This window comes from Mastigoproctus giganteus, chromosome 8, assembly GCF_048544385.1.
Source record: "Mastigoproctus giganteus isolate SK-2022 chromosome 8, ASM4854438v1, whole genome shotgun sequence".
In the NCBI taxonomy this organism is placed as follows: Eukaryota; Metazoa; Arthropoda; class Arachnida; order Uropygi; family Thelyphonidae; genus Mastigoproctus; species Mastigoproctus giganteus.
The window spans coordinates 102,021,607-102,046,103 of record NC_143582.1 but is presented as its reverse complement, the minus strand read 5'-3'; the positions used below and the strand labels follow the sequence as shown (position 1 = coordinate 102,046,103).

Sequence of the window (24,497 nt, the reverse complement as noted above, 5' to 3'; positions counted from 1 at the left end):
AGTGTACTTTATACACCACTGCCCGCCAAGTCTCTTTTAGCTTTCTGCCAAACTTTAAAGAACCTTTGACACTCTGCCACATCATAGGTAACGACGCTAATCTTCTGGAGTTCTTTCACTTCACAAAAAAAGATCGAATTGTGTGATCGTTTTTGAGTAATGCCATCACAATCACCATGCATATGTAACATTCATAACGGTGATAGGTGCAATATGGCCTAAGTAGCCCTTGCACCAAAAAAAAAAAACAACAACAACAAACTAGTGGTTCCTTTATCTTCAGATTCTTAATGCATGAAGAATCACTACTGATAATCAGATCAAGAGTATTACTCCCACTAGTTGCCTCCTGAACATGCTCCTGTAAAAAACAATCGTGCAATAAATCCACAAAAGCCTTGCTAGTGTGTGAGTGACCAACCCCAAATTCCAGTCGATGTCTGGGAAATTAAAATCCCCCATTATAAGATTCTCTGGTTTACTGGCCCACTCTATTTCTCTGTACAGTTTTTTTATTATAATCATCAGAGTCATTAGGCCTATAACACATTCCTACTCTCAATTTTGCTTTCCCAGTTTTTATATAACACCAAACTGACTTGACACTGCAATATAGTCATTTCGACTCGCTGTACTTCCTTGGATTTTGTGTTTCTTAACTAATAGCATAACCCCACTCCTCTCCTATACTTATTGTACCCCCCTCAAATTCCAGTTCTGCATTCCTTATATCTGTATGGCACCATGTCTCTGATATCCCAACAATAACTGCCTTCGATGTTTTGATCAACACCTCATATTCATCAAATTTATTTACCAAACTCCTAGCATTGGTATACACGCAAGTATACATGCACCTGTTCCTATTCTTAGCTACCACAGCCCATGTATTTACTTGTTCTGCAATGATTCCCAGTAGTCTTTGGAATCTCAGAGACTGCTGGGAATCCAGTGATTCCCAGCACCTTGTTTTCCAGGCTGCTGCTCATTCCAATAGAAGCAATGCAAGAATCACTTTTGCAAGAATCACAATGACTACTGTTATTGCTTTAGTCTGTTTTCCCACAAAGCTAGCAATTTTCCAACCCACCCAACACTATGTCAATGGTAATCAATGGACACTGTTCATCGTGGACTAATGTTATTAGTGGAGTCCCTCAGGGCTCAGTGTTGGGTCCATTATTGTTTTCTGTATTTATAAATGATATTGATGATGGTATATCGGGATTAATGTCCAAGTTTGCAGACGATACAAAGGTTGGCAGGGTTGTCAAGGACTCTACTGACACTATGCTGCTGCAACAGGATCTGGAAAGGTTGAGCAGATGGGCTGAGAGGTGGCAAATGAAGTTTAACATTGACAAATGTAAAGTACTACACATGGGAAACAGCAACCCCAGAGCAACGTATCAACTCTGTGGTACAACACTGACAGTGGTAGAGAATGAAAGGGACTTGGGGGTGGTTGTGCAGGCAGATATGAAGTTCTCTGAGCAGTGCAGACGGGCTGCAAGAGTAGCTCATGGAGTATTGTCAATGATATACAGGAATTTTTCCAGCAGGGATAAGGAGGTGATTATTCCATTGTATAAGGCAATGGTCAGGCCACACCTAGAGTACTGTATACAGGTCTGGAGGCCTCATTTCAAGAAGGATGTAGAGCTGCTGGAACGAGTACAGAGAAGGGCAACAAGATTAGTGAAACAAGATTAGTGAATGGAACAAAGGGGTGCTCTTACGAAGAAAGGCTTAAGTTTTGCAAATTACAGTGTCTGGAGACTAGGCACCAGCGAGGTGATCTGATAGAGGTGTATAAAGCCTTGAATGGTTTAAGCATGCTCAATGCTGATGGGATTCTTCCTCTAGCTCAGAAAAATCACCTGAGAGGGCATAAATTCAAATTGAGGAAAGACAGATGTAGGATAGACGTGCGGAAATTTGCCTTTAGCCAGCGGGTGGTTGGTTGGTGGAACAGACTTCCATCCCTTGTGGTGGAGGTTGATAGCCTAAATAAGTTTAAGGCTCAGCTGGACAGGTATTTTGAACGAACAGAGGGGTGAAGTGGAAGTGGTTTTTTTTTTTTTTTTTTTTGGCTGATGCTGCATAAGCTTGCTTTCTTGCATCAAATGCCTCTACTAATGCTAATGCTAATGTCAATAGCATCAGCAAATATTCTTGCACCCTTTCTATTTAAGTGTATCCCATCCCTGTAGAAGCAGTTTCTCCTGTTAACAAGCACAGACCAGGCTGAGAAAAATTCTACCCCTTGAGCCTATTACAATCTCTCATGGGCCGAATTGATCAACAAGGCTCTCATTATATACTCCCTCCTCTCTTTTCTGGGCAGAATTGCAGACCCTTTCAAATTCAACTTTAACTCTCAGCTTTTTTTCAACATTGACCTGTAAATATTAAGTAATCTTGCTGGTCTCCTACTCTTAATATAATTAGTAGCAACATGTACAACAGTATCACCTTTTGTGCCATTAAAAGATGATATCTGCTCTACAATGTCATCAAACTTTGCCCCCTGGCACACATACCCTGGTCTTGTTCCACTGATCCTTTTTGCACAATATGTTTCCTGTTTCCCTGAATATAGAGTCACCAACAACAATTAGTTCCTTTGGGATCAGCGCATTTTGCCTTGTAGGTTGCTGTTGTGTGTGTGTGTGTGTGTGTGTGTGTGTGTGTGTGTGTGTGTGTGTGTGTGTGTGTGTGTGTGTGTGTGTGTGTGTGTGTGTGTGTGTGTGAGATGTTCAAGTGTAAGCTCCTGCGTTGATGTAGAGCTTGATGAAACCCTCAATTTAAATCCTTCAAAGCTATCCACCCTGTCATCCATGCTGTTATATAGACCCATAACAATGCTGAGTTGGCACCTGATTTCCTCACACCCCTTACATCTCACACACACACACACACACACACAAAGACATTCCCCTTGGCAATATGATATCTCCTTTCTGATTGCGCCACAAACGTCAAACAAGCAGTACATTTCAAAAGGCTATGATTCAGAGGACAAATGGACACTGCTCATCCTGGACTAATGTTATTAGTGGAGTCCCTCAGAGTTCAGTGTTGGGTCCATTGTTGTGTTCTGTATTTATAAATGATGTTGATTATGGTATATCAAGCTTAATGTCCAAGTTTGCAGATGATACAAAGGTTGGCAGGGTTGTTAAGGACACTACTGATGTTATGCTGCTGCAACAGGATCTGGAAAGGTTGAGCAAATGGGCTGAGAGGTGGCAAATGAAGTTTAACATTGATAAATGTAAAGTACTACATATGGGAAACAGCAACCCCAGAGCAACGTATCAACTCTGTGGTACTACACTGACAGTGGTAGAGAGTGAAAAGGACCTGGGGGTAATTTTGTGGGCAGATATGAAGTTCTCTTATCAGTGCAGATAGGCTGCAAGAGTAGCTCATGGTGCCTTGTCAATGATATACAGGAATTTTTCTAGCAGGGATAAGGAGGTGATTATTCCCTTGTATAAGGCAATTGTCAGGCCACACCTAGAGTACTGTATACAGGTCTGGAGGCCTCATTTCAAGAAGGATGTAGAGCTGCTGGAACGAGTACAGAGAAGGGCAACAAGATTAGTGATTGCAATGTCTGGAGGCTAGGCACCGGCGAGGTGATCTGATAGAGGTGTATAAAGCCTTGAATGGTTTGAGCATGCTCAATGCTGATGGGATTCCTCTTGCTCAGAATAATCACCTGAGAAGGCATAAATTCAAATTGAGGAAAGACTGATGTAGGATAGATGTGCGGAAATTTGCCTTTAGCCAGCAGGTAGTTGGTTGGTGGAACAGTCTTCCATCCCTTGTTGTGGAAGTTGATAGCCTAAATAAATTGAAGGCTCAGCTGGACAGGTATTTCGAACAGTGGGGTGAAGTGGAAGTTTTTTTTTTTTTTTTTTAGCTGATACTGCATAAGCTTGCTTTCTTGCATCATATGCCTCTACTAATGCTAATGGTATCTAGTTCTGGAATAATGTATCATATAACAATGGTGGCAAGTTACGAACAATAAATCTGTGGACAGTAAGTATTATTTACTTTAAAAATCACTATCTAAATTCAAAATAAACCAAGGAGCTTGACTAGGTCTATAAGCTACTTATAGAAAACAATTTAATATAACAATTAGGTCAATAAAACGGCTAAATATAATTAAAAACTTAGCGTTCACTGGAGCTGCAAAATCTTGTCCAACACATGGATTGGATAGTCTTACCGATGCTAGTTTAGAATCTGTATGGTGTGAGATAGTTGTAAGCAAAGGTATAATGAGAGTGGGGGCAATCTACAGGTCAGTTGATTGTGAAGATTTTGATGAGCGCCTCTACATTCAAATGGAATGGGCAAGTAAGTGCGAATTTCTTAATATCGGTGATTTTAATTTGCCTTTAATTGATCGGAGCAAATTGGAAAGGAAACTCCACCTTGGAGACTAAATTTTTAAATCAACTAGATGATTTTTATTTGTACCAATGTCAGGGAAAAGAATATAATCTAGACCTCATCATTACCCATAAACCAGATGACATACTAGGGCTGACAGTACAAGAACCAGTAGCAGGAAGTATTCATGGAGTTCTACGGTGAATGATGGAGAGAGAGAGAGAGAGAGAGAGAGAGAGAGAGAGAGCAGAAGTTAAAGGCAAAGGAATGGGTTATAATTTGAGAAAAAGAAATTACAATGCCTTAAGATGCTACATGGCCTCTAGTAACTGGGTAGTTGTTTGTTGTTTGGTTTTTTTTAGGAGTATTAGCAACTAAGGCCATATTGCTCCGGGGATATGCGGTCGTCATTCCCTGACCTTTCCACATCCTCTGTATTTGGTGATCATGGGCTCGAACCCCGGTCTAATCAAGAAGCATGTGCTACGCACTGCTGCTCTTGCCCACCTGGCTACGGAGGTGCCGGACTAACTGGGTAGATATGGCACAGAGAACAAATACAGTTCAATTATGGTATACCTTTAAAACAATCTCAGAAGCTTTGAATGCGTAGATACCATTAAAAAAACTGCTCCACGAGGAGGATTCCAAATTATCATTAGCAGAGGCATATGATTCAAGAAAGCAAGCTTATACAGAGAGCAAATACAATTCAAATATGGTATACCTTTAAAACATTAATCTCGGAGGATTCCAAATTATCATTAGCAGAGGCATATAAATCAAGAAAGCAAGCTTATACAACATCAGGAAAAAAAAAAAAAAAAAACCTTCCCATTTCACCCATCTGGTCACTCCAAATGTTTGTCTAGTTCATCCTTAAATTTTTCAAGCTATCTACTTCCACAACAACAGATGGAAGTCTGTTTCAGCAATCAACTACCCTCTGGCTAAAGGCAAATTTCTGCACATCTGTTTTTTACAATTGTCTTTCCTTAATTTGAATTTATGCCCCCTCAAGTTTGTAATCTAAGCAAGGGAAGGAATCCCATTAGAATTGAGCCTGCTCAACCCATTCAGGACCTTATACACCTCAGTCAGATCACCTCGCAGGTGCCTAGTCTCCAGAAGAATTTGTGGAAGTTAACCGCTTTCTTGGTAAAAGCGTTCCCCTCACAAATCTTCCTGCATTTCTCTGTACTCGTTCTAACAACTCTACATCCTTCCTAAAATGAGGCCTCCAGACCTGTACGCAGTACTCACCTTCTTCTTCCTACTTGTAAAATACCTGTATTTTATTGACAAGACCCCAACACCTGCTCTGGCAGCCTATCTGCACTGCTCAGAAACCTTCATATCAGACTGCACAATTACCCTCAGGTCTTTCATTCTCTACCACCTTGAGAGTGGTACTTTGCATTTGTCAATGTTAAACTTCAGTTGCCACTTCTCAGTCCAACTACATAACCTTTCTGAATCGTTTTATAGCAGCATACCGTCATTACTTTAATTTACAATCCTGCCAACCTTTATCTCATCTACAAACTTGGACATTAAGCACGATATGTCTTCATCAGTATCATTAATATAGAAAATAGCAACGGTCCTAACACAGAACCCTGCCGGACTCTACTAATAACAGTAGTCCACAAAGAGCAATATCCCTTGATTACCACGCTCTGTCTTCTCCCACTCAACCACCCATTTCATCCAATGTAGCAACTTGTCCTTAATGCCATACTGCTCAGATTTGTATAGCAGTCTTCCATGTGCAACAGTATCAAAAGCTTTCCAGAAATCCAAGTATATGATATCAAAATTATTTTTTGCATTCAGTTCCTTTGTGACCACAATATAGTATCCAATCAGACTTCCACAATATAGTATCCAGCAAGACTTCCCCTTAACAAACCGATGCAGTGTCTGTATTACTGCAAGCTTGTCTAGATGATCCTGGCCATTCCAGGTTTCTTTAACCAGTGACTCCATTCGTTTCCGTGGAACAAAAGTTAAACTAAAAGGTCTGTAATTACTCGTGTCACCCTTTGATCCCCCTTTGTAAATTGGGGATACATTTACACATCTCCAGTCTGTGGAGACCTCCCCTGATTCCAAGAATGCTTTCATAATTAAGGCTAAAGGCTTGCTGACCCTTTGCTGCCTCACTTAATATAACTGGATAGATCACATCCACCCCCAGATGCCTTACTTATGCTTAACTTCAGCAATTTCTCCTCCACTTTGTTCTCCGTTATTACAAAATCATTAAGCTCCCTGTTAGAGTTTAATAAGTTTCTGTCCTCCTCTTCCCTACAGAATTCCTGATGTGTGAATGTAGATGCAAAATATTCATTCAGTTTGTCAGCTATCTGAGCAGGACTATGAACACTGGAACTATTGATATCGAGTGGACCAACTTGATTCATCCCCTTTCTTCTAGAGTTTATTATAAGTAAAGATGTCTTTGCTGTTTTTCTTTGCAACCTTTGCCAAGCATTTTCTTGCCTAACTGACTTTCTGACTTGATTACAGATTAACTTGTATCTACCATAGGTGTCACCTGATAATTTATATACATCCCATGCATTTTTCTTCTCTGCCACGAGTCTCATTAGATCATCTGACATCCATTTAGGCCTAATCCTTGAACAGTATTTCTTAGTTGGTATGAAAAGCCTAGTAGCTTTAAAGATTAATTCCTTGAATACTTCCCATTTAGAATTTACTGTTGATAACATTATTAGTTATGTTATATATAGAATTGAAAAACTGTCTGAGACCACTGTAGTTACCTTTACAAAAGCAAAATCCCTTCTCTTTACCCCCGATGATAATTACAACCCAAGTAAAGTAAATCCCACATCAGTACACTGTGATCACTGCCACCTAGTGTTTGTTTTATCTGCAAATTCTTAATGCATAAATAATCATTGCCGATAATCAGATCAAGGGTATTACTCCCTCTGGTTGCCTCTCCAACATGCTGCTGTAGAAAACAATCATTCAGTAAATCCACAAAAGTCTTTCAAGTGTAAGAGTGACCAATCAATATCTGAGAAGTAAAAATCCCTAGTTATAAGATATTCTGATTTACTGGCCCATTTACTATTTCTCTGTACAATTATTCATTGTACTCATCAGAGTCATTTGGCCTATAACACACTCCTACTCTCCCCCTCAACATGGGCACTTGTACATGGTGAGGGGACCCTCCAGTGATCCTGCTGACCTTCCAGAATAGCATAACTGGAATCTAACACCCATACCTTGGTTCCAGGGTTACATCATTGGATTCTGGCGTGTGCAGCCATGCGCCATGACCCATGGAAACTCAGAAAGGGGGATCCTAGTGGTTGAGGGGTTCAGCCTTAATACACCACTTCAGCCCCTGCTTTCACAAGACAGGAGGTCCCGAACCGGCCTGATTGGGGTGAATCAGTGGAAGGTTCTTATTGCTGGGGTCAACTGCGCTCCAATAAGTCTCCCTCCATTTGGTTCTGGGACGGGATCAAGGCATATTGGAAACATGGGTATGATGCTTCTGAGCAAACTTGGCATCCTATTTGTGTACACAGTACCTGCTAGTTCACGATTGGGCGTGCCCTTGTGGGGCTCTGTTGTGGATGAGGTATTTAGGGCATCTGAAATTTTTATCTTACCTGCATGATTAATTTAAATCCCTCTTTTTCTTCTGGTGCCCCCAACAAGGCCCCTACCTAACCGATACTGTGAGACCGATAATACCAACTCAAAAAGACCCAGAACTGAGGATAGACCACCATCAGTGACACGACTTTTCTTCATTCTCCATTCCACCAGAGCACAGTCACTTGGGAAAATGTCACCCTTCTTTATCCTGAAAGAATTAGAAGGGTTGGCAGAATCTGCAAAATCCATCCAAAGGTTATGTTCTGGATCCATTTTAGTTGGTGAGGCTGCCAGACGCGGAGCAATATGGCCTTAGTTGCTAATGCTCCTAAAAACCAAATAACAAACAAAACAAACAGCTGCCAGACTAAAACATGCACAACAACTTCTGAAAACCACATCAATAGGGGAATACCCCTCGTAACTCAATTCTTCAACTGGTGTCATATCAGAGTGGGATCTTCTTCATGTCTCTGAAGAAGTGATCTGCTCTGAATTGAGAGACCAAGGAGTGACAGCTGTCAAGAAAATATTGATATGGAAGGATGGGAATCTTGTCCCTATCCAAATTCTCATCCTAACATTCAACATCCCACAACCTCCAACTTCCATAAATGCAGGCTACTTAAACTGCCCAGTGAGGATCTACATTCCGAACCCACTGAGGTGGAGTCCCTCAGGACTCCACCTCAGTGGGTTCGGAATGTGGTGCTAAAGATCACAAGAGCAAGGAATGTTAGCTTATAATCCAAATTGTACTAACTGCCAAGGAAAGCACCCTGCATACTCTCGAGCATGCCTGCAGTGGAAGAAATTCAAAAAATAAAAACAGCTGAACATATCCTATCAGGAAGCCAGAAAACTCATCCAACCAGTAAATAGCACCAAGCCCTCATATGCCCAGATAGTTTCTGGGAAGAGTACCATCGGGACCCAGACTAATATAACAATTCCACCAAGATAATCATTTACTCCTATTGCACGCTATTTATTAAGTTCCCAAAAGTCCACCCAAAAATCACAGTCAGCTACCACTCATATATCCATACTTCCTAATGCTCTTGCACTTCCAAAACACAGTGCTAAAGAAACTCCAAAGAAATTGGAACAGCCACCTATAATCCAAGAAACAATGGATGTGGAAGATAAGGAGGTACAAGATGAATCAGTTCTGGAACTCTTTGCAGAAGAAGAAGAAGAAGAAATGGATATGAGCCAATGCACAGTCTTTCCAAAGAAAGAGAAATCCAGGACTGAGAAAACAAAGCCGTCAACCCTTCTGAAAGCCACCAGATGGACCCAATAAATCTAAATAATGGGTACATTTAAATTTCTACAATGGAATTGTCGTGTATTCCATAGAAATAGTGACATCAATGCTATTCTGAGTAAGCATGAGCCAACTTGCTTTTGCTTACAAGAGACATATTTTAAGGCAAATGAGGATCGTTACTTGTGTAAACTGTTCAGTTATTTGCAAAGATAGAGCTGGGGATGGACCCGCCCACAGGGGAGTTGCCATCCTTGTGGGTAACCACACCCCCTTCCAAGCTATGACTTACCACTAACCTAGAGGCTGTAGCAGTTTGTCTTACAGTAGGGTTCCTCTTAACAGTTTGTTCCATCTATTTGCCACCTGGGAATGACATTCCCCAGGCAGACCTAGATGATCTCATTAAGCAACTGCTACCCCCTTTTCTATTATTAGTGAGTTTCAATGGACATAATGTTCTATAGGGTAGTTCTGACATCAATAGAAGGTCAGATTATCAAGCGATTGCTTGAAAATAATGATCTGGCCCTTCTAAATGTACGATCTGATACCTTTCTCCACATGGCTACCCGTACGTTTACTGCCATTGATCTTTCCATCTGCTCTTCTTCTCTCCTGTCGGTGTGTACATGGGAAGTGGAAGAAAACCTTTATAAATTTTCAATGGGAAACAGTGCCATCAGTCTAGGATACCACGGTGGAAGATCTATCACGCAGATTTGGATGCCTTTAGACATTTGGCCACGTTTACCACCACAGTCAGGCAGGAGCCAATTAACGAGGCAGTAAAACACATAACAGAAAGTATCGTCCAAGCAGCAGCAGTTCCAGTCCCAAGGATATCGACCCAGTTTCCACGTTTTCCAAAACCATGGAGGAATGAATAATGCACAGCAGCAGCTCGTAAAGCTCAAAACAAAGTGGGGTAAATATTCCATCGGTACTCCACCAGAGATAATTTAATAGCCTTCAAACATGCCCATGCCAAAGCATGTTACATCAGGCGGTTAGAACCAAAAGGAATCTTGGTTCCGATATGCATCTTCCCTCACACAGTCTGCCAATCCGAAAGCCATCCAGGTGGGAAGGAGCAGCAGTGCGAAGCACACGCTTCTTGATTAGACTCGGGGTTCGAGCCCATGACCACCAAATACGGAGGATGCAAAAAATCAGGGAATGACCACCACATATCCCCGTAGCAATACATCCTTAGTTGTTAATGCTCCTAAAAACCAAATAATAAAACAAAAAAACCAAAGCCATCTGGGACAAAGATCGGAAAATGAAGGGCAAATACACATCACACACTTCATCGATCCTTGAATATAATGGATATACAGTTGCAGGCCTAACTGCAATCTTAAACACTCTTGGGGAGACATTTGCTAAAGTGTCTTCAGAAGTATCGTATCCCCCAGAGTTCCTGGCTCTCAAACAAAGATCACAAAAACAGAAACTGAAGCTGTCTTCAAATGGCAGTGAAGAATACAATCGGCCTTTAACATAATGGGAGCTGAAAGCGGTGCTCTTCTTATCCAAGGCAAGTGCTGTTGGGCCACATAATGTCCATTATGAGATCACTAAACATGTTTCATCAGAATCCGTGGATCTCTTGATCTGCCTCTATAATAGAATCTATGCTGAAGAGCACTTTGCGTGAACTGTTTTTTTGGCAACCGTCATTGCCTTTCCGAAACCAGGTAAGGATCCACAAATACCAAAAAATTACCACACTCAGTCAGATAAAATCTGACTGAGTGTATAAGACAATATGTATAAGAGTGTATAATGACAATGTGTCAGCTGTTTTTAGATTTTTAAAATCAATAAACTTTTTCTCTTGTATTTAAATAAATCGTTATATTAGTTTACCTCGTACATATTTATATTTTTATACATATTGACATAGTGACCTAAGCACTACAGTTTTTTACTGTTATCTTGTATGGGATGTGGTTTTGACGCATTATAGCTCTAGTTGCTGATTTAAAACCCAAACAACCAACCAACTCCTACTCTCATTTTTGCTTTCCCAGTGGTAAGATTTCATGTGTTTCTTAAGTTAACAGCATAACCCCTCCTCCCTTCCTATCCTGTCTATCCATTCTGTACACATTGTACTTCCCATATTCCAATTTTGCACTGCTTATATCTGTGTGTAACCATGTCTCTGATATCCCAACAATATCCACCTTTGATGTCTTGACCGGCACTTCAAATTCATCAAATTTATTTACTGTACTCCTAGCATTGGTGTACATGCACTTGTTGTTACTCTTAGTTACCCTGACACAACCCATGTATTTACTTGTTCCATGAAGACTCCCACCAATTCCTGAAATCCCCAGCACCTTGCTTTCTAGGCTGCTGCTCATTCTAATAGAAGCCATGCAAGAATCACTTTCACCCGTGCCTACGGCTACTTCAGATCTTTTAGTCTGTGAATCTCCCCAAGCTAGCAGTTTTCCAACTCACCTAACATTGCCTCGATAGCATCAGCAAATATTCTTGCCCCTTTTTATTTAAGAGTAAAAAAACTCTCCTTTTAACAAGCACAGATCACGTTGAGAAAATTTCTAACCCATGAGCCTTGCACTATCGCTCCAGGGCCGAACTGATTGACAAGGTTCTTATTAGCTATTATACAGTACAAAGAAGCCTGAGGCCTATACTGCACTAGCCAAAAAAAAATTTCCAAGTTACCCAGAGAGAGAGAGAGAGAGAGAGAGAGAGAGGTGAATCACCAAGAAAGAGAAGCATGATGATATCCAGCTCAGGACCCTGGGTGTGCCAAGCCCAGACCAGATGTGAGCCCCTGGGGTAATATACTCCCTCCTATTGTGTCTGTACAGAATTGCAGACACTTTAAAATTTAACACTTAACACTCAACTATTTTTTTTCAACGTTGACCTGAACTTGTTAAGTAAATCTGCAGATCTCCCACTCTTAATGTCATTTGTGCCAACATGTACAACACTGTTCATCCTTCGTGCCCTTAAAAGATGATATCTGCTCTATAACATCATCAACTTTTGCCCTTGGCAGACATACCCTGATCCTATTCCACCTATCCTTTTTACATAATATATTCCCCAGCTCCCTGACAATAGTCAGGGAGACCAACAATAACTAGCTCTTGTGGGACCAGCATATTCTGTCTTGGAGATTACCACTGTGTTGCCTGATGCACAAAACTGAACTCCGGCATTCAGTTAGGCAACAGAGCTTGTTGGGTCCCCCACTTTATTACCTTCAAGGGCAGTTTCAAACCCTTAGTTGGCACCTAATTTCTTGACAATCTCTACACCTAGCACACACAAAGACATCCTCCTTGGCTAGATCATGTCCCCTTCCAGAAAGTCTGCAAACATTTCACAAGTTACACATTTTTTTAGACTGCGACGCATTGGAGAATCATCCCTCTACTTTGTGCCCATTGATTAGCTGCTCTAGTCTGGGGCATGATTTCTGTTTAAATATAATTGATTAACAATGAAAATTAATAAGTTTAATTAATTTAGTAGAATGAATAATGAAGTTGCCAGATTACTTCAGCAGAAAAATACTGCATGGAAAACTTACAGAGCAATAAAAAATACTGAAGCCTATAACAGCTACAAAGTGATTTAGAGAATAACTTCAACATTGCTTATTTGGATTTCAGCAAAGCATTTTACTCAGTCCCACATGAGTGGTTACTTTATAAGCTGGAACAGGTTGGAATCACAGGGAAACTCCTTAGATCGATAGCAGGATGGCTTCAGGGTAGGAGGCAGACGGTTGTGATAAATGGTTATTCCTCGAATTGGGTTAATGTAAGAAGCTGTGTTCCCCAAGGACCATTGTTGTTTTTGATTTTCTTAAATGACATTGATGAAGGGATAGAAGGGTGAAATATCAAAATTTGCAGATGATGTAAAGTAAAGATTGGTAGAATAGTTAATGATCACCGCCAAGCAAGGCTTCTTCAAGGTGACCTGGATCGACTTCAGGGATGGTCAGAAAAATGGCAGCAATGCTTTAATACAGTAAAGTGTAATGAATTTCACATGGGGAACAGCAACCCCAAAATAACTTATACACTTGATGGAATTGAACTAAAGTCAGTAGTGGAAGAAAGGGACTTGGGAGTTATGATATGGGCAAAAATTAATTTCTCCGAGCATTGTAGACAGGTTGCATGGAAGGCCCACGGTGTCCTATTAATGATTTATCAAATATTTTCTAGTAGAGATAAGGAAATCATAATCCCATTATATAAGTCTATTGTTAGACTACATTTGGAATACTGTGTTCAAGTATGGAGACTGCACCTAAAGAAAGACATCGAGCTTCTTGAAAGGGTCCAAAGATGGGTCACTCTCCTGGTGAGTTCGGCAAAAGGGCATCCATATAAGGAAAACCTTCGAATATGTGATTTACAGAGCTTGGAAACTAGGCATCTTAGAGGAGACTTGATTAAGGTGTTTAAGGCCCTTGAGAGGCATGAGTAAAATGAATGAGGACGAAATTTTCTCAGTTATAAATTATTTTAGAATTAGGGGCTATAAATTCAAATTATGGTGAATTTTTAGACTGAATTGCAGGAAGTTCTATTTTAACCAGCGAGTTATAAATTACTGGAATAAGTTACCTACTTGGGTGGTAGAGGCTGACAGTTTTGGGAAATTCAAAGGTCAGCTGATAATTACCTACAGGAGGAGGGAAATGCATAAGTTGTTAATTTCCTTTTCTTTTATTAATTATTTATTTTTTAAAATTTTCTTCTTATTATTATTTATTTTATTTTATTTTTTGGCAGGTGCAGGATAAGCCATAGGCTTCCATGCACCATGTGGCCATTGCTAATACTAAAACTAAATCCTTTGAATTAAAGCAGTGTGAACTTTACTATTCTGTTCTTTGGCCAAATCGGGAGAAGGGGTAGTGTATCATTTGGCAAATAAGTAGATACTTAGTCCCTGTTGAGTTCCCAGTTTTATTTTTCTCTATACAGCAGGCCCCCGTTATAACGCGGTTCGCTTTACACTGATTCGCTATAACGGTGTTCTTATATTATAACCCGTATCTGACTATAACGCTGTCACAGATCACTATAATGCTCTTTTACAGATTGCATTTTTGGCATATTTAACGAAATCGTTTCATTTGATGGAGTTGATACCTTGTAAATGAATAGCAAAACAGAATTAAAATGTTTCCCACGGCCGACTTGAGAAATTTTCCCACACTCAGTGAAATTTTCTTGCACGCTAATTTAATTGCAGTGCAGTGACTTGTTACGCAGTTCCGAGATCAACATTTTAAAAAACGACCAAGTATGTTGCTTATAATATTTGCGTTATATGCATTTATCCGAAGTCTAGTCATCACTCAGTACCGTATTAGACATCGTACGTAACGGACAGTTTACTTGAACATTGTATCATAATTAATGCAACCAATGCAGTTACATTTTCGAAGAGTTAATAATGGCTGATAAGAATGAAAAAGCAACAATGTCTGGGTGCAGTACGAAGACTATAAATGTAAGAAAAAGACTGAATTTGAAAATTAAATTAGACGTTTTGAAGCGAATCGATTCCGGTCAAAGACAAGTGGACGTGTGCCATAATTTAGGACTTGCAACTTTAACTGTAAGAACAATTATAAAAAAAAAAATAAAGAATTAATTTTAGCAGCGGGAAAGATAGCTATTCCACTGCAAGCAACTAGGACTAGGACTGGCTATTAGGATTGAAATGGAAAGACTTTAACTAATTTTATTGAAGATAATATCCAATGCAGAATTCAGTTAAGTTAAATATTATTAAAAAAAAAAGAGAGATTAGCCAATATGATCTGAAGAAAACTCACCTAAAAAAAAAAAATGTGGAACCATTTAAAACTAGTAAGGGCTGGTTGAACAGATTTAAAATCCAGAGAGAAGCCGCAAGTGCAGAAGGAGCCGAAACTTTCAAAAAAGAACTTGCTAAAATTATTGAAGAGGGATATTATGTGTTATACTTCTCAACAAGTTTTTAACATAGATGAAGCAGGACTTTTGTGGAAATGAATGCCTAAAAGAAGTTTTGTATTGAAAGAAGAAAAAAGCATGCCAGGTTTCAAAGCGGCGAAGGATCAGTTGACTTTATTGTAGTGTGGTAACGCTGCAGGGGATTTAAAATTAATACCCCTTTTAGTTTATTTGGAAGAGGGCCAAAGTTCAACCCAAAATCAACACGTTTTTCATGATTAAATTCATTAATTAAATTAAATCAATTAAATTCATGATTTTAATTGGAATTTTAAGTTTAATTTTGATACGTAAGTAGTTACCACATAACTATATAGGTATGTAATGCAGAATATTTTATATGTACAAATATTTGAATATTAAATATTTTGACCGATATTTGTGCATCTTTTCACTACCGTTTGTTATTGACTAGGAAATATTCTATGGCACCGACCGCAACTCACAAATACATATATTACAGAGCGCTACGTGAATGCAGCGCTCGCTTAGCGCAGATTCATGTAGCGCTCTGTTTTTACGGAACGAATTATCAGCGTTAAGCGGGGGTCACCTGTATAAAGTATCTATTTTTTTTGGTGATTTCTTTCTCACAATGCGACAAATTTTAATTCGAGACTTATACACGCCTTACATTCGGAATGAAGAAAAGAACCACATTTGTGTCAGTTATCAACTAGATCCCTTTGTACACAGGCGCCACAGTGTAATTTGAATACGTACCACTATGCAAGCAGTGAACTTGATTTATATGGGAATTGCCTATAATTAGACTGACCATAATTCCTTGAGGCCAAAACGGGATGGTGAGAAGAAATGTTCAGAAAAAGCAGAAAAAAAATATTCAACAAAATGTTTTTAGGTTGACGTGGAGGGGGACTGCACATCATCAAGTTGATACCAATAATATTTTTCAGAGAACATATTTTGCATAACAAATTTTGGTGGTTAATTGCTGGAACAAACTTCCATCTGTTGTTGTGGAAGTTGATAGCTTAAATAAATTCAGGAGGAACAGGACAAACTTCTAGGAGGAATGCATGTGTGAAATTGGGTTTTTTTTTTTTTTGGCTGATGCTACATGTGCTTGCTTTCTTGCATCACATGTACACTGTGCTGCCACTTTATTAGGTACACCCCCTGCTGTGCACACAAATGGTTTGTCCCACAACGTTGCTAGTCACATGACCACAGTTGTGGATATAAATGCAGCAGAACCTTTCTAGTATCAGTTAAGTGTACAAACCGTAGCAAGAATGGGGAAAAGGAGTGATCTAATGGACTTAGAACATGGCATGGTAGTAGGTGCAAGAATGCTGGACAAAGCATCTCTGAAATGGCAGTTCTCCTGAATTTTTCACGCACTACAGTTTCAAGGGGTGTATCGAGAATGGTGCAACGAACAGAAAACATCCTCTCAACGGCACTCCAGTGGAAGAAAATCGCTTGTTGATGAGAGGTCAGAGGAGGATGGCTAGAATTGTGCAAGCAAACAGATGGGCCACAATGTCGCACACCACGTCAGAATACAACCTTCGTGCGCAGAACAAAATAACGCAACGGATCACTAGTCACACTTTGTCGCGAATGGGCTACAACAGCCGAAGGACATATCGCGTACATTTGTTATCAATGAGAGCACGCTTCCTGTGGGCACAGCAACACCATCACTGGACTATTGAGGATTGGAAAACAGTTGCTTGGTCTAACGAGTCAAAGTTCCTGGTGCATCATGTTGATGGAAGGCTCAGAATTTGGCGAAAACAACATGAATCCATGGACCTGTCATGTCTGACGACTACTGTGCAAGGTGGTGGAGGCGCCTCTGTAGCCAGGTGGGAAGGAGCAGCAGTGCATAGCACACGCTTCTTGATTAGACCGGGGTTCGAGCCCGTCACCACCAAATACGGAGGATGCGGAAAGGTCAGGGAATGACCACCGCATATCCCGAAGCAATATGGCCTTAGTTGCTAATGCTCCTAAAAAAAAAGTAATAATAATAGCAAGGTGGTGGGGGCAGTTATGGTGTGAGGAATGTTTTCTTGGCCCAGTTGGGTCCATTGTTACCCATAGATTCACGTCTGAATGCCACATCGTTGCTGACAAAATGCATCCGTTCATGTTGACAGTTTATCCTCAGTCAGATGGTTACTTCCAGCAGGATAATGCACCGGTGCACAAATCCCAAATCACTATGGAATGGTTACAGGAACATGACAATGACTTTTCTTTGCTGCAGTGGCCCACTCAGTCCCTGGATCTCAATCCTCTTAAACATCTTTGGTATGAGCTGGAAAGGGCGGTTCACTGCAGGCCTACACCTCCGTCGAATCTCAAGGAACTTGTGTGACACACTCATGTTTGTGTGGTACTCCATTCCTGCACAATGTTTTCAGCATCTGGTTCGATCCATGCCTAGACGAATTCTGGGCATGGATCAAACAGGCTGTTTGAAGGCTAAAGGAAGCTCAACACACTACTAGGTAGGTATACCCAATAAAGTGGCAGCACAGTGTATAAGGTTGCTACCACTTTCTTATTAATACCCATTTAAATTTTTCAGTATTTCTAAGCCACATTTCCACTTGTTTACATATTCTAAGCTGGTTTCATAAAAATTCTGAACTTCTTCCAAAAAATTGACCTCACTAATTTCACCTAAAAATTTTAAATGACATTAACATTTTTAATTTTTTTTTTAACCTCTGTTATAAAAAGTTTCTTTTTTTTCTGGCTTCTAATGTTTGTATGATTTTCAATATTCATAGCTATTTCTGTAGCTGTAATATTTGTTTGGAATGTTGAGACTTGATCTCTTGCAATTAACATAATTTCAAACAGGGATCTTCAAATGTGTTGAAAAAAATTAACAGGACATTTCTCTTGAGAAAGAAAATAAGTCAGTCAAACATGCTTCAAATTCTGTCAACTGATGGGCCTAATGACAAAAATCTTGTACTTCCATGTTCTAATAATTTTGCTTAATTGTCTCCTGCAAATTCACAAATATTTTTAAGCTCTTTGACTCTGACTGTGTTTATAAAAAGTATTTGTATATTTTAACTGCAAAACAATCAATATCGATTGATAGACAGTCGACAGCACACTGGAGACAATCGTGAATATGCACCGCAACCAATACCATCTCTCGCTCTAATTCATTTTCAATTTTTCTCCATGCATTATTTTTACCAACCCTTTTACAACCTCCAAAATTTGTGTTGGTATTATTGGCACACAGAGCAGTGATTTTGTTTTGTAAGAAGAATTTATCTAGTATTTTCTTCAACACAATACTTTGTAGTTCGGATGTTTCAGCAAGTAAAGAAGTAAAATCTATAATTTTAACTTTAACACCACAGTTTGGCAAAAAGTACCACACAAAAATCAGAAACAGTTTCATGCCTTTTTTTTTTTTTGGTGTGTCATTCAAATCCATTATTGCTTCTGATTTTGTATGTGCTGAAGAAAATTTTGGTTGATAAACCTTTTTTTATAAATTTTGACAAGCAGTCATTTCTACAAACTGATTGTGATGCACTGTATGATAGGCATCAAGAGCTTCGCATGCTGCGATTTTATCACTTTCTCCATCATCACATCTTACAATGAACGAACTGATGCTTTAAACTGAATTCAATCTTCTCAGCATCCTTTTGTTCCCATCTACATAATGTCAATCCTACTCCAAGAGCAACAGAAAACTTATGTTGATAAACTAGTTTTGCTTTATCACCATACAAATTGTCCAGTTTAATAAATTTGAATTCTTTTTTGAGGGTCTTTGTTAAATGTGCAATTTCTCCTTTTTGACATGTTAAAATTATAAAATTAAAACTTTCAAGTGTGTGTATGCTTTCACAATTAAAACTAAAAATTAAAACTTTCAAGTGTGTGTGTAACCTGTGGTTACACAAATGACTACTACCTACAGTGGCAGCCATCCTGTGATATAATCGCGATTATAGGTTATGTTGTGCCAATTTGAAGTGTTTTTGTTTTTTGTTTTTTTTAAATGGGCAAATATGTTTTTTTTTTTACTAAAACCAATGGTGCAGCTGGGACATAGCAAAAGAAACGGCACTGTTCCATCGAAAACAGGACATATGGTCAGTCTACCTACAACCATTTCCTCTTAGTCATGATATCCTTAGAAGAAGTATTCAGTGTGGGTCTTCTAACGACCATTGTTAAGATAAGAATGAGATTTACTAAATATTACAGTAATTAATTTAAAAAAATGGTATTTCTTTTATTTAATTACTGTAATAAAATTTTATTACAGTAATTAAATTTTAAAATTTTTTTTACAAAAGTTATCAGTTCTCAAAAATTTATGAATTACTTGCAGTAAACCTAAAAGATCACTTAACCAGAATTAACTTTACTCAAGGTTAGAATTAAATTTAAGAATAATACAATGTAAAAATAATTTTTAAAAATGTTAAAAATATCATCAAAAATTGTAAAAATTAAATTTATAATATTATAAGAGTTAAATTTATAATACAGGCAGTTCTTGCTTTACGAGTTCCCGGGTTTATGAGGTTTTTTTTTTTTTTTCAAAGTATCAAGTATCAACAAAATCGAAATATTAACATTAATTGCAAAAAATGAATGTTAAACATCCATAAATACTGCATTTGAAACCACGCGCGTAGCTATACAATACAGTGTACCCAGCTTTACGATATTAATCAGTTCCAGATACACCATCGTATCATGAAAATATTGTAATGTGAACCCAACATTGTTTATTGGTAATTCGTTCCAAACCTCAGAAGTTGAAAGTTTCGCTGTATAACTCTCTAAAAGGTCGTTTTTATAGTGCAGATTGTATTGGTTACCAATTCAAATCACTAAAATGCACTATGCTTTCATCGTTATCATATGTTCTGTTATAAGAACCAATTTTGAATCCCTTTGTGACATTTTTCTAAAGCACATTTCTGGAGGTCACTACCATAAAACAATTTGCACTTTCCGGTTTATTGGGCTTTTCTGTTACTCAAGCAATTATACACAGCTAGTAAACTCGATGTTATTGCATTTGCAAAAATACCGATAGCTGGAATTGTGTGGCTTTTTGCGTTATTATGGTGAAATGTGTTTCCCCTTTACTGAAATCTTCAATTGTATAAAAAAACAAATTTTCAGAATCTTCTCTTCATTCCTTTTTTTTTTTTTAAGCTTCGTAAACTTGTTACTCCGCACAAATCGTGTTAGTTACAATTTGTACATTCCATTAAAAAAATGCTTATGCATCTATTGAAAAGAAAATAGAAGATTATCTTGGAAACAAATGTCTCTTGAAGCATTTCTGAAGAAGACAACTCCTTGTGCAACAAACCAACGAGTGCCAAGCCAATAATAAGTGATCAACGAACGAGTGTGCATTTAGTCAGTCGATAATGAAGAATAAACATTCTTTAAAATTTGTAAGTCATAAATATGTCTTTATTATTATAATTTGCTTGATTTTACGGGCTATGTTTTAATTTCTTTGGATAAATCAATCATTGTTTACACATAAACTAATTAGCTAACTACTTTCGTTGTTGAGAACATAACCCCTATTTTTAACATTGTCTATGGAATTTAATTCCTGCTTTACAAGTTTTCGCTTTACGAGCGTGCACTAGAAACGAATTCACTCAAAGTTGAGAACTACCTGTATTATAAAAGTTAAATTTACAATACATTAAATAAACTAAGCAAAATCAAAAATTAACTTACTGAATTCCTTATCCAAACTTATAATCCACCCGTATATATAGAAAGAGGAAAAAGCTGCTCTTTTTTTTATTATTATTATTATTATTAGCCATATGGTGCAAGGAAGCCTGAGGCTTATGCTGTACCAGCCAAAAAAAAAAATATTCTCACATTACCCAGAGAGAGAGAGAGAGAGAGAGAGAGAGAGAGAGAGAGAGAGAGAGAGAGAGAGAGAGAGCCAGCAAGAAAGAGAAGAATGATGATATCCAGCTCGGTACCCTGGGTTCGCGAAACCCATACTCGCCAAAACGTCAGCCCTGGGGTTGTGTAGCCCTCTTGTGAGATGTGCAGTTTTCTCATGGCCAGAAGCAATATTTTTTTTTATGAATTAAACCTTGTGACATGTGGAGAGCATCCCACAAAAAAAAAATCCTAGGAAAAATATTTTAATTTTCTTAATACCTGGCTAGATACCCAAGTTTAGACACCATAATAACTATAAAAAAAAAAAAAAAAGATAGTAGCTTCAAGTATCAATGCTTTATTTAATATTATGGCGGTTAAGGGTAAAATCATGGACAAACATATATTGAGAATTAATTTTAATATTGTGTAATACTTTATTAATGTTCAGTTGTTAATTTATGGGCATTTATTGCAATAACTGTTGTAAGAACTTGCATATTTTTGTATTTTCTAGTTAGTGTTTATTATAATTTTATAATACCAAAATGAATATGAGTAATATTCTTTTAGGTTGCACAGTAAACCATTTATGGGAATGTAGAAATATTTATTAAATTCTTTGTTTATGCTAGTAATAATTATTTTGTAGGCCGGCCATTTGCTGAATATTAAAATAAAACATGTTCCTGTTGATCCCACAACATTCGGAGTAGATGTTAGAAAAATGAGGAAGTTTATCACTAAGAACACTTGCATGGTATGTAGTTTATTATCATTATTTTCTGTTTATACTTGATAACATTTGACTAAAATATCTACTAAATATATTTGAAAATAACTGAATAAAAAAAAGGTGTGCACTAAGTACAGTCTGTCCTCGTATAGCACGATAGTTGCGTTCCTAGAAACCCTCGTGCAATTCAAAATCGTGCAATATAAACAACAGGCCCTATGGGAAAAGTAGGGTTAGGTGCCGACCACCCAAGATTGAACACACATTTGGAACCAAAACATTACCAAACACAATAAATAATCGGGTAATTTTAATCGTTATAAAATGCTTACGTATTTTATAACGATTAAAATACGTAATAAAAATAATATTATATTATAATAAAGTATTTTTAGTATTTTTTAATACTAAAAAAGTATTTATTACGAATAAAATACGTATTTTATTCGTAAAAAATTTATTATATTAAATAAAATAGTCGTAATAAAATACTTACGTATTTTATAATACGTAAGTCGTAATAAAATATTGCTAATGCTTTTGCTTCTATCGTAAGCAAACTTGCTTTTTGTTTGATTTTCTATCCAAAGAGATGACAGCCGTTCCATCTCTTCCAATTCTTTGTGTCTTAATCTAATGGATTTTAATTACACTTTGAGTTGTTCCTGCTATGAAAGTTCTTTTTATTTTCTCTGCATTCTTTGTAATTCTCCGCGTTGCCTCATTTAGGTCTGTAGCACGTGCAATATCACATGGTCTTTCATTTCGCTCAAAGCGTTTCACAATTTCATATTTTTTCTCTATCGACAGAAGCGGACTGGCCATAAGCCTTACGGTGGGCCGGAGGCCGGTGTGATTTTGGCCATAAACCGTAGTATGAGGCCACTATAAATTTTCCCGGGTAAGAATTTTTGACCCAGTCCGCCTCTGTTTATGGATATTGCTTTTTTTTTTTCTCTCTGAATCTGCAGTGTCTTAGCCAGGACGCTTCCTTTTCACACCTTTTAAGTATTTTACTAATTTTTAGGGAATAAAGCACAATTACAAACGAGGTGGCACGCTTGATACACATAAACAAAGCTGCGCGCGTGTAGCAACTGAATGAATAACACCGTAAAGACCGAGATACACTATTAATTAACACCTCACATTTTACTAAAGCACATTTCTGGGGGTTACTACCATAAAACAATAAAAACAATTTCCAGTTGAGTTTCTGCTAGTGGAATCTGTTATAAACTGGTAGTAAACTCCATCTAATTGCATTTGTGATTATATCGATAGCTGGAATTGTGTTGGTTTTTACGTTATTATGGTGAAATGTGTTTCCCCTTCACTGATATAAAACACATAAATACATTTTCAGAATCTTCTTCGTTCCTATCGTGTTGCGTTCAGTTGGGGTGATTCCGCATCCGACTGCCATTTCTTGTAAACACAAAGGCGAATCGTGTATAAGCGAATTCGGTTCGTGTTATAAGATAACGTTCCCCTATTTATAAATCGTGTATGATCGGATTCGTGTAATGCAAACACGTGTTATACGAGGACCGACTGTAATTAGTTTTATTGTTGCTCTTCATGTGCAGAGTAAAATTAAACTGCCACTATTAAAGTATTGCAATTCATATTGTAATGCAGCTGGCTTAGCAAGCTGTGTTGCAGTATGAACTTGGCAAGATATCTGTATTTCACTTTTAATAAGAGTACTAATCCGCATTAGCATTAGTAGAGGCATACGATGCAAAAAAGCAAGCTTATGCAGCATCAGCAAAAAAAACCCTCCATTTGTTCTAAATGCCTGTCCAGCTCAGCCTTAAATTTATTTAGACAAAAGATGGAAGCCTGTTCCATCTTTTGGTGTGGAAGCTAAATCAACTACCTACTGGCTAAAGGCAAATTTCCGCACTTCTATTCTACAACTATCTTTCCTCAATTTGAAACTATGCCCCCTCAGGTTCTTAGTCTGAGCAAGAGGAAGAATCCCATCAGCATTCAGCTTGCTCAACCCATTCAAGGCCTCATACACCTCAATCAGATCACCTCGCAGGTGCCTACTCTCCAGGTGCTGCAATTTGCAGAACTTAAGCCTTTCTTGGTAAGAGCACCCCTTTGTTCCCCTCACCAATCTTGTTGCCCTTCTTTGTACTCGTTCTGGCAACTCTACATCCTTCCTAAAATGAGGCCTCCAGACCTGTACACAGTATTCTAGGTGTGGCTTGACCATTGCCTTGTATAACGGGATAATCACCTCCCTGTCCCTGCAAAATTCCTATATATCGTTGACGAGACTCCATGACCTGCCCTGGCATCTCGTCTGCACTGCTCAGCGAACTTCATATTTGACTGCACAATTAACCACAGGTATTTTTCACTTTCCACCTCCCTGAGTGTAGTACCACACAGTTGGAACATTTCTCTTCAGTTATTGCTACTAGCAAAATTCCTATATATCGTTGACGAGACTCCATGAACTGCCCTGGCATCTCGTCTGCACTGCTCAGCGAACTTC

The 24,497-nt window shown here is 38.3% G+C and overlaps 1 protein-coding gene across 5 annotated transcripts in view; it reads left to right on the top strand.

The window, feature by feature from the left end:
* Sply (Sphingosine-1-phosphate lyase) overlaps window positions 1–24,497 on the top strand; it is a 485,520-nt gene that overhangs the window by 199,283 nt on the left and 261,740 nt on the right. For all 5 annotated transcript variants that reach the window (XM_090378845.1, XM_090378847.1, XM_090378846.1 and 2 more), the window contains one exon: window positions 21,902–22,009. In XM_090378845.1, the coding sequence (XP_090234971.1) occupies window positions 21,902–22,009 (108 nt within the window). The remainder of the gene's footprint in view (window positions 1–21,901; window positions 22,010–24,497) is intronic.